This window comes from Orycteropus afer, unplaced genomic scaffold (assembly GCF_000298275.1).
Source record: "Orycteropus afer afer isolate SDZICR_OR568_19922 unplaced genomic scaffold, OryAfe1.0 scaffold00044, whole genome shotgun sequence".
Lineage (NCBI taxonomy): Eukaryota > Metazoa > Chordata > Mammalia > Tubulidentata > Orycteropodidae > Orycteropus > Orycteropus afer.
Window position 1 is genome coordinate 13,190,761 of NW_006921631.1, and position 10,967 is coordinate 13,201,727.

General features: G+C 36.5%; 1 protein-coding gene across 1 annotated transcript in view; it reads right to left on the reverse strand.

Moving 5' to 3' along the window:
• Positions 1 to 10,967, reverse strand: part of NUF2 (NUF2 component of NDC80 kinetochore complex) — a 100,923-nt gene that overhangs the window by 52,789 nt on the left and 37,167 nt on the right. The window contains exons 9-12 of the mRNA XM_007937795.2: positions 10,159 to 10,296; positions 7,335 to 7,475; positions 6,144 to 6,319; positions 4,904 to 5,039 (exon numbers count right to left, since the gene is read on the reverse strand). Of these exons, the coding sequence (XP_007935986.1) occupies positions 4,904 to 5,039; positions 6,144 to 6,319; positions 7,335 to 7,475; positions 10,159 to 10,296 (591 nt within the window). The remainder of the gene's footprint in view (positions 1 to 4,903; positions 5,040 to 6,143; positions 6,320 to 7,334; positions 7,476 to 10,158; positions 10,297 to 10,967) is intronic.

Here is a 10,967-nt window from a genome sequence, read left to right on the forward strand (position 1 = left end):
ACTATGGAAGTAGATTGCCCAACCTTCCTTCTGAGGAGTGGCTGGTGGGTTTGAACCGCCAGCCTCTGGTTAGCAGTCAAATGCCTTAGGCACTATACTACCAGAGCTCCTTGGCACAACATAGTACATCAAAATCTTGTTCTGCAACCTACTTTGGCTAGTAGTGACTGGGATCTTAAAAGCTTTCATATGGCCATCTAAGATGCAGCCAATGGTCTCCTCTAATCTGAAGTGAAGAAGAGTGAAGAAAATCAAGGGCATTTGGAAACAATTAGTCCAGGCACATAATGGACCTCGAGACCAGAAGAACTAGATGTTGCCCAGCTACCAATGCCAACCACCCAGGAAGGGATCAAAACTGGAGACCCCGGATAGCGTCAGAGGAAAAACATGGAACAAAATCCAAAAACACAATAATGACCAGAAGTACTGGTTAGATGGAGTCTGGCAGGACCCTCAAGGCCTGGGATACCCTTCGGGCCATGGATAAGACTCACTCCCAAAGATTGGCTCTCAGTCCAACAGAAGAAAGACTTGCACACAGAACACCCAACCCAGGGAGATGCACCCACCTACTCTAATGAGATACACCCTTGGAGCAATCAGCGATGGGCACCAGAGGGGCACCATTCACATGAAGGGAAAGCTAGACAGACAGGAGTGCATAGTTAAGAAGGGCATGGGGCAAGGGGGAGCAGAGGTCACAGGGAAGGGCAAGGAGGAGAGTGGATTAGTGTTGGGGATGGTAATCAGAGAGTGAAATCAAATGTATACAAACTTTTCAATGTAAAACAAATTTTGCTCTGTAAATGTGCACACAAAGCACCCCCCCCCCCAAGAAAAAGTGCATTTGGGAGGATTACATCCTTTTCTATGTTCTGGAATAGTTTGGGTAGGACTAGTGCCAGTTCTTCTCTGAACGTTTGGTAGAATTCTCCAGTGAAACTGCCTGGGCCAGGACTTTCATTTGTTGGTATTTTTAAATGACCTGCTTAATTTCTTCTTTTACTATGGGTCTGTTCAAATTTCCCACCTCAGTCTATTCTAGTTTATGTAAGCAGTACGTTTCTAGAAATCTGTCCATTTCGTCTAGATTTTCAAACTTGTTGGAGTACAGTTCTTCATAGTATCCTGATATTAACCTTTTTACTTCAGTTGGTTCTGTTGTGACATTACCCATTTCATTTCTTATTCATGTTATTTGTATCCTCTCCCTCTTTTCTTTTGTTTAGGTTGCCACTGGTGTGTCCATTTTATTAATCTTTTCAAAGAACCAACTTCTAGTCTTGTTGATTTTTTCAACTTTCTATTTTCTGTTTCATTTATTCCTGCTTGAAACTTATTTCTTTGCTTCTGGTCATTTTAAGCTTTTTTCACTGCTCTTTTTCTAATTATCAGAGATATAGGGTTAAGGGGTTGATTTTGGGTCTTTCTTCTTTTTTCATGTATTTATTGCTTTAAATTGGCCTCTGAGCATTGCTTTTGCAGTGTCCCAAAGATTTTGGTATGTTGTGTCTTTATTCTTATTTGGTTCAAGGAATTTTTAAATTTTATTTATTTATTCTATTACCTAGTAGCTTTTAAGGAGGGTGTTATTCAGTTTCCATGTGTTTGCTCTTTTTCTGTTGATGTTCCTATTTCTGATTTCTAATTTTATAGCATTGTGATCTGAGAAGATGCTTCACAGTATTTCAATGTTTTTAAATTTACTGAGGCTTACTTTGTGGCCCAACATATGGTCTATCCCGGAGAATGTTGCACGTATGCTGGAAAAGAATGTATATTGTGCTGTTGTTGGGTGAAGTACTTTGTAGATATCTATTCGGTCAAGTTAGTGGATTGGTCCCTGTATGTTGTGAGACTTTTAATTCTAGCTTTATCATAATTAGCCAAAAATTACTTAATACTTTTAATTCTTTGCTTATTTCAAGTGTTTATCACATCACAAACAATCTTATGTTTAATAAGGACAAGCATCTTCTCCATTTTTATGTTAAAATGCTAGTCATCAAGACATATCATAATCAAACTCACCAAAACCAAGACAAGGAAAGAATCCTGAAAGCAGCACAGGAAAAAGGAAAAGTTACCTACAAAGGGCAACCAGTTAAGACTAAGCTCTGATTTCTCTGCAGAAACCATGCAGTTTTAGTTCTTCTGTGTCTTTGTTGAGTTTCTTTTCAGGTGTTCCAGCTTTCATTGAAAATGGTTGCAAAACGGCCATAGGAGTAGCATCTTCTGAGCTCTTCCACCCTCACAAGGGGGAAACAGAGTCACCATCAACAGCCCAAGGCTTATTCCTATGAGGCCAGACATGCTGTCACCCTCCAGCCTTTTTATCAATTCTGACACAAATCATCCCTCCCACAGCACTCATTACTTCTCTGCTAGGTTCAATAATTTGTTGCAATGGCCACACAGAACTCACAGACAATACTGATGACTATGGGGTTTATTAGGGAAGTAACAGGCTACAATTCAGGTTCAGAAACACACTCAGGATACAGTTCTTCAGTCAGGAATCTCTCTTCTGCTATGTCCTCAGGTATGCCTCTCTGGCCCTTGCCCCCTTGGCCTGGCCTCTGCCTTGCTTGTGCAAGCGTGTTAAAAAGTTCTTTTAGTTCTGTTGATAGGTACACCTATGTGCACCCTACTCCACCAGCAAGCCTCCTGCCCAATGGCACTCAGCTTTCTCACTCTGTTGGCCAAGCAAGCCCACCACTCTGTATCTTGCCTCTTGGTTCCGGTGCTGCTGTCTTTCAGCCAGGCATGTCTGCTGGGGCTTCTCTGCTAAGGAGATCCGATGCAGGGATCTTGGGTCCAAGGATGTGCTGTACTTTATCTCCAGCTCCTCTCTCTTAATTTCAGTGAGTCCTCCCTTCTGCCTCTAGGAAGGCACATTTCAAGCCTGGCAGATGGACAAAACTAACCAATCCCAACATCAGAGTTCCATATACCTTATTTGCATGATCCCACCCAGTAATCTGGTGGGAATCACAAAGACCATGGCTAGAAAAGTCATACCAAGTACTTAATTGCAACAGAGTGGTGTATTAAAATCTCCTGCTATCACAGTGGAGTCATCTATTTGTCTTTTCAATTCTGTTAAAGTCTCATTCATGTATTTTGGGGCTCATTCACTGGGTGTGCAGATATTTGTTATGGTTATGTCTTACTGTTCAATCAATACTTTAATCATTATATAATGTCGTTCCTTGTCTCTTATGGTAGTTTTCGTTTCAAAGTCAATTTTATCAGAAATTAATATTGCCACTCCTGCTCTTTTTTGAGTGCCATTTGCTTGATACATCATTTTCCAACCCTTGATTTTTAGTCTGTTTTTGCTCTTGTCTCTATGTGTCTCTTGTAGAGAGTGTATCGCTGGATTATGTTTTCTTATCCAGTCTGCAACCCACTGTCTCTTGAGTGATGCATTTGATCCATTTACATTCAGTGTAATTATCGACAAGTATGAATTTGTCATTGTCATTTTGTTATGTGTTTTCTCATGGTGTTGCTGATTTCTTTGTTCCATATAATTTCCTGTGCTGAGTTCATTTTGTTTATGAATTGTGTTATCATCTCCTTCATTGCTATTGTTTTAGTATTTGCTACATATTTGTGCTTGTCTTTTTAATTCTGATGCAAAGGTTTATTATTTTTCTTTGAGGTTACCCTGTGATTTATAATTTTCTTCCCAAGTTTAGGAAAGTCTGTTCTATCTCACAATTGTCTTGATTTCCTCACCATTTAGAAGTTCCATAACTGCACTATTTATTCCCTCTTTTTGGTTTGTAGTGGTTTTCATTTACCAAATGATGCCTCTGCTTCCCCGTTTACAGTCTTGTAAGCTTATTTTACTTTGGATACTTCAATAACTGGGTTGGTCTGGGTTATGTCATCATGTGTATTAATGGTCGGTTGTTGTTTGCTATTATTGGTTCTCTGTTCAAAGGAATCTCTTTAGTATCTCTTGTAAGGTTGATCTGGTTTTAACAAATTCCCTTAATTTCTGCTTATCTGGAAATGTCCTAATTTCATCAACATGTTTGATGGACAATTTTGTTGTGTACGTAATTCTTGGTTAGAAGGTTTTTCTTTCAGGATTTTATATATATACCATCCCACTGTCTTGTTACCTGCATGGTTTCTGCAGAGAAATCAGAGCTTAGTCTTATTGGTTGCCCTTTGTAGGTAACTTTTTGTTTTTCCTGTACTGCTTTCAGGATTCTTTTTTTGTCTTTGGTTTTGGTGAGTTTGATTATGGTATGTCTTGGTGACTAGCATTTTAACATAAAAATGGGGAAGAGGCTTGTCCTTATTACACATAAGATTGTTTATGATGTGATAAAATAAACACTTGAAACAAGCAAAGAATTAAAAGTACTAAGTAATTTTGGCTAATTATGATAAAGCTAGCATTAAAAGTCTTATATAGGGGCTAATCTAAGTATTGCATTTCAGCTAACAAACACATTTTCCACTGATGCTATGGAATACTTTTGAATCCCTTTATTAAAGGGGGAAAAAAACAATACACATACACATACATACATAAATATGCACAGTGGAGAAACTTTTTATAACATATTACTTAAAACTACTATCCAATTTCATTTACCAAAAACACCCAGAGTATTTATGGAGCAACTACTATTACTGCAAAGCACAGTATTCTGCTAGGTGTTTTCAGGGGTAAAAAGACAAGAAAGGGAAAAGATTCTGGGGAGACATACAAGACAAAGGTTATGGAAAAGGTGCTATAAACGGAAATAAAAGCATATGACCTGTAGGGTCAATTTCTACTCCAGAAAATTAACAAAATCTTCATAATGAAGGTGACATAATTTACATTTTAAACTCATGAAATTATCTCATATTAATTTTTTAAACACATACTTACCTGAGATTTGAGTTTTTCTCTCTCGGTGGTATCTTTTAGCTGCTGAATTCCAAATCTGATTTTTTGGATTTCTTGATTAATTGTGATTACTCGCTCATAGACAGCACCTCTTTTTTCCTGAACTTTATTACAATCCCTAAGGGAAATGAAACAGCTAAATTATAATTCTTAAGCATCTAAATAGGCAAACATTTAGCTCTAATTTTGATTCCAAAGTGGTGATATATATTTGCTTAACAAACCTAAAATTGTTCTCAAGATATAAAAGCAAATATATGAAAGCCCTAAAATGTGGTACCATAATCATATCATGGCATATAGTGAACCTTTCACCCAAAGATTATTATCTAAAATGGAAACTTTAAGTTACTACATCTCCCTTGCTGTGAACACTCAGGTACTGTTGGTGGGAATGGCAATCAGTACAACTTTCATGGAAGGCAGTTTGACAACAACAACAACAACCCAAAGCCTTAGGTTTCTGCATGAGGAAGAGTGAAGAACATACTCAGAAATCCTTATGTGCCTTTTAGAAGCTGAAGTAATAATATCTCATGTTGTTGTTATTGTTATGTACCGTCGAGTCGGACCCGACTCATAGTGACCCCTCCTTGGGTTTCTAAGGCAGTATCACTATGGAAGTAAATTGCCCCATCTTCCTTCTGAGGAGTGGCTGGTGGGTTTGAACCGCCAGCCTTCTGGTTAGCAGTCAGATGCCTTAGGCACTGTGCTACCAGAGCTCCCAATAATATCTCATAGGCATATCTAAAAACACATTCCTACAACTGAAGGGAAGACCTTACCAATGAAAATGCCCCAATATACTGGCTGAAGAAATAAAACCAAAAGGCTTAGTGGAGTATGAATTCTTAACTAAATAAAAAAATAAGGCTTTTCCACAAACTATGGATGCTACAACTCTACGAACCAGCTGAACTGTAAGATGGATCAAGTAATTCATCCTAATGCAGCTCCAGGAGTACACTGAAATAAGTATTAGCCTCAGAATCCTTCTGAAGGATTATGCTAGGGAATTGGAATTGTGATATCTGGAAAAGCAAAAAACAACAAACAAACTAAAACTTGGAGCTAAAACATCTCTAAATCTGGACATAACAGTATCAGCCACCTAAAGGTGGAATACCTTTTAGAAAATACAGTAGTTTTGGAATCCTAGGGGAAAATTTATGGGGTTTTCCTAATTACTTTTTAATACATTAAACTGAAAACGACTTCATACTCAATTACTGTACGTTTGTACTGCTTGATATCCTCATGTTTCTTATTTATTTTGAACTGTACTGTGGCAAGCTTTTCTTTCTTCACAATCATCAGTCTTTTAAATGAATTTTCTTCAGTCTTCAATTTCTTCAGTTCTGACTCTTCGCTCTCAATTTGGTCTTCCAAGTTCAGGCTCTATATTTTATGAGAAATATTTAAAGTTAATGTAACCAACTAGGATTTATAATCAAAAGTACAATTCCTAGGATGAAGTATTATAAAATATAATTTTTTTCAGTGAGATAAAACTGTATAAATCCTGGAAGTCAGGCAGAAGAATACAGACTGAACCAATAAACAACAAACAGGAAGGCATTACATGTTGTGAGAAACAACATACCAACTAGAAGCTGTTTTCACATGTCATTCTATCAATTTTTGCCATGATATTCTATCAGCAAGGATTGAAATAGAGAAATATATTAGGAAGATTAGGTAAGAGGCTAGAGTTGAGGGGGGGTGGTTAGGTTCTGAACAAAGGAACAAAGAGAAAAGGGCATATCTAAAAGCAATTAAAAGCAGTGAATCTCCTTTTTTCAATAATTCTAACAGCAGATAAGGCGAGCGTGTAGCGTAGCTGGAAAAAAATAGCTCTGGCGCTTTCACCTTCTAACTTAACTTCCCTCAAAAATAAAACAAAAATATATTTTATACAAATGCAATGTGACTGAACCTGGGGAGAGTGCACTGGTATAATGAAGAAGTAAAAAATGACTTTCAAGTTTCTAGCCTGACAAACTTGATTAATGTTGGCATAAGCTCTTGTTCTTCAGGGCAGGGACAACGTCATAAACTTTAAAGTCCCTTTATAGGGCCTAGGTACAATGCTGGCACAAAATTGGAACTTTATGCTTATTGATTAGAAGATCATTTCCAACTATCAGAAAAAGTTTATACTCCATTACTATTTTCCAAAATAAACATGGAACAACTGGGCTATGTTAATTTAGTATTCATTTCATTTGAAGGTTAAAATGAGTCTTAGTAAAAGGAATAATACATCCCTAGCATACACTGCTACATCTATTATACTGTAATATGATCCTGCTTTTCATCAGGAAAATATGAACAAAAAAAAAATAAAGCAAATCCAAGAAACAATAATAAACTATAACAAAATAAAGACATAAAAATTTCACATGCTACAAACCTCCTTTAAGATACTGGTTAGTTTTTCTCTATTATCTGCAAGGTCTTGTATTTTCTTTTGATATAACTGCACTTCTAGCTGACATGAAGGAAGGCAGTCAACCGAGTCTCGATAGGTTTCATATTTTTCCATCACTTCTTGCTTTGAAAGAAAAAAAAAACACAGATAAGCCCCTTTATGTAACTGCACTGATGTCAATTTGTTTGCTCTTAAATAATTTTGCACTTAGTACTGAATGCGTAAAAGCAGAGAACAATTAAGTTTCTAGGTCAGTAACAAAGCACTATTACTGACATGTGTCTAAGCACATATAATTAGGCTTCTTAATTGCCAAATTTCCTTGAACAAAAGAAAACTGCTGTAATTTTTCTAAATCACTCATTGAAGTACCTTCCAAGACTTTACTTTTGTTAATACTCAAACTACTGATTACTCCTGGGCAACTGTCTTACCCATTCATAATTTTCCTGTTCATTTGTATCTTACAATAACTATTAGTTACAGCCAAGTCTTTTAAAAAGATGAATTCTTCTTCCAAAATTACAAAATAAATATGCTTATTACAACCACTAAAACAATATAAAGATAAATAGTTAAAATTTAAAATCCCTTCAAACTCTTCTTATTTCCTCATTGGCCTACCCTCATACAACATGTTTATTAGCTGGTGGATTTTTTTTTTTTAATTGTGATTTGGGTGAAAATTTACAGAGCAAATTCACTTTCCATACAACAGTTCACATACACTTTGTCTCATGACAGTGACCACAATTTACCCCAATGCAACAGTTCCCCTCCCACTTCCTCCCGATAGTTACCTCTTCCCTGTGTCCCTCCCTCCATGCACTCCTGCCCCTTGAGATGTCTCCCTGTGCATACACAGCCCTTCTATTCTTCCATGATTGTTCTCTCCAAGGAGTGTATCTACCTCAGGTAAATTTTCAACTCATATGCCTGTCTTTTGTTTGGCTGGAAGCCACAGGTATGGCTTCAATTCCAGACCTGAAGGGCAGCTAGGAGCCATCATCTCAGGGGTTCCACCAGGCTTTATCAGAGGAGCAAAACTGGTCTCCCCTCTTCTTCCCCCCAAATAATTTTGAGTTTTGTTCCACATTGTTCTCCCTCTCTATCCAGGATCTCCTACATAGATCCCCCTCTGAGTGGTTGACAGTGGTAGCCAGGCACCATCTACTTCTTCTGATCTCATAGTCGTATAGGCTGCGGATCACATGTGTGTAACCTGTGGATTTTGTTGTCAGTGAAATATTCAACCATCTTTGCATATCATAGATACCTGCCATATGCATTGCATATATTCTAAGAAACCTATTTTTCTCTGTAACTTTTGGGTTTCCAAAACCAAATTTTTAAAAAATTTTATCCCAGTTCAAGATTATACAAATATTCTCCTAACATTTCTAAAATTAAATTTTTAACTCACATGGAATAAATTTTTATAAATAGTGCAAGGTACAGGCACATCTCCCTTTTCTTCTAGGTGAACAGCCAATTGGGCCAGAAATATTTACTAACCATCCTCTTCCCATACTCAGATCTCTTTCTGGGTTCCCATTTTTGTTCTGCTGATCTGTGTCTATTCCTGTTTGACAATTCTTAATTATCAGGAATGGCTTAGATAACAAATTCAAAGATAAGCCAACACTTTTCTTGAAAACCTTGCCTCATAAAGGAGGCTAAATGTCTACCCACTTTTACCTAACTCCACCTCAAGCCACCTCCCATAATCTCATAACATTTAAACATAAATCATATATGTCTCTACATCCTCTTTCTAAATTAGTCACTGATGTGCTGTTGCTCTTAAAATAAAATCCAACACCCTACGTAATCTTCCTGTTGCCTGTTTCTCCATCATTATCTTGTGCTACTCTCCTCATTGACCATGCTTTGTTCCTCGAACATACCTTGTTCCCAACTATCGCACACAATTTGTATATACTGTTATCTTTGCTTCCATGTACAATTTGCCCAGATAGCCACTATTATCCTCCAGTTATCGGTATACGTTTTCACTTCTTTTCCCATTCCATCTCTGATTGTTCTAATACTAAATTAAACAAAAAAAGCAAACTCACTGCCATCAAGTCGATTCTGACTCATAGCAACCCCCTTTGGGTTTCTGAGGCAATAAATCTTTATAGAAGTAGATTGCTCAGTCTTCCTTCTGTGGGGTGGCTGGTGGGTTTAAACTGCCAACCTTCTGGTTAGTAGCCAAATATCTTAGGCACTACACCACCAGAGCTCCTTAATACTAAATATATTCTATGAAAAAGCATAGGGTTTCTTTGAAATAATGTAATAATGGGAGCCTTGGGAGGAAGTTTGAGCAATCTACTTTCATAGGGATACTGCCTCAGAAACTCAAAGAGGGGTCGTTAAGAGTCGGATCTGACTCAATGGCAGTGAGTTTGGTTTTTGGTTTTTTGGAATACTAAATTAGGCCCATTATTAAATTATTTCAAAGAAACCCTATGCTTTTTGTTAGAATATTTTATAGTTTATAATTATAAAACTGATTTTAAATTTATTTAACACTTCTCTCTTTTTTAAGAAAGAAACAAAATCTCATGAGAACAGGGCATTTGTATTTGGATCAATTATGCAAAAATCTGTTGCATAATTCAATGAATGTCTTGAAATTATATTTTTTTTCCTCCATACTCATTTTAGACAAGAGCTACAAATCAGAGACAAAGTTAAAAAGTGTAAGAGGATGAGGAGTATAGATAATCGAGAAATTAGAAAACACATGACTAACAAAAGTTAAAATTCAGATTAGTATTAAAATAAGAAGAAAACAAACCCTGGAATTTTTAAGCTTCTGGACTGTATCTTTCATTTTTTCTTTAAAATTCTTAAGCTTCTCTGGAGAATCCACAATTTTTGCTTTCAAATTCTCTTGTACTTCTTTCATAGAAGTCAGGGACAATTTTAGTTCATTCTGTTGAGAAAACATTTTTATGTATTAGATAGAATAATAAAATTGGTGATTTGTCATTCCAATAATGGAAAAGAACAAAAAAATCAATCCATATTTGCTATGGGGATAAAAGTAAACTCTAACTACATCATTCTCCTGCTGAATCACTCATAACATTCAAAGTCTTTCATTATTTGGCTCTTACTTTCCTTTCCAGTCCCATTTCCCATGAGTCCCCTATTGAACTCCAAATGCTGGTAATAGCAGTCTTATGCTTCAACTATGAAGAGTGCTCTGTCTTAGAACAATATGGCTGTCCTAGAATCTCATGATCCTCTTGAGTAGTGAATTTTTGATCTTTGAAAATTCTGATTCTCCTTTTTCTATATTCCTTCTATATAACATTATAATCTTTGTACATGCAATATTTTATATACAGTAATTATGTATTTATATGTGTTTCCTAATTGACTTGGCAACTTAGTGGTGTGAATAGTTATCTTTGTTCTCTCTTAACCTAATACAGTAATAGTACTGAGAAGGTGCTCAATGCATGTTGAATCAGAATAAATTCACTGCCTATCCTGAATTTCAAAAGTAAAATTAACCATTTGGTGAATTAAGGTGAAGAGTATCTGTGAATTCTCTTTAAAGCTACTGTGGTAATCTAGAATCACACACACACATACACA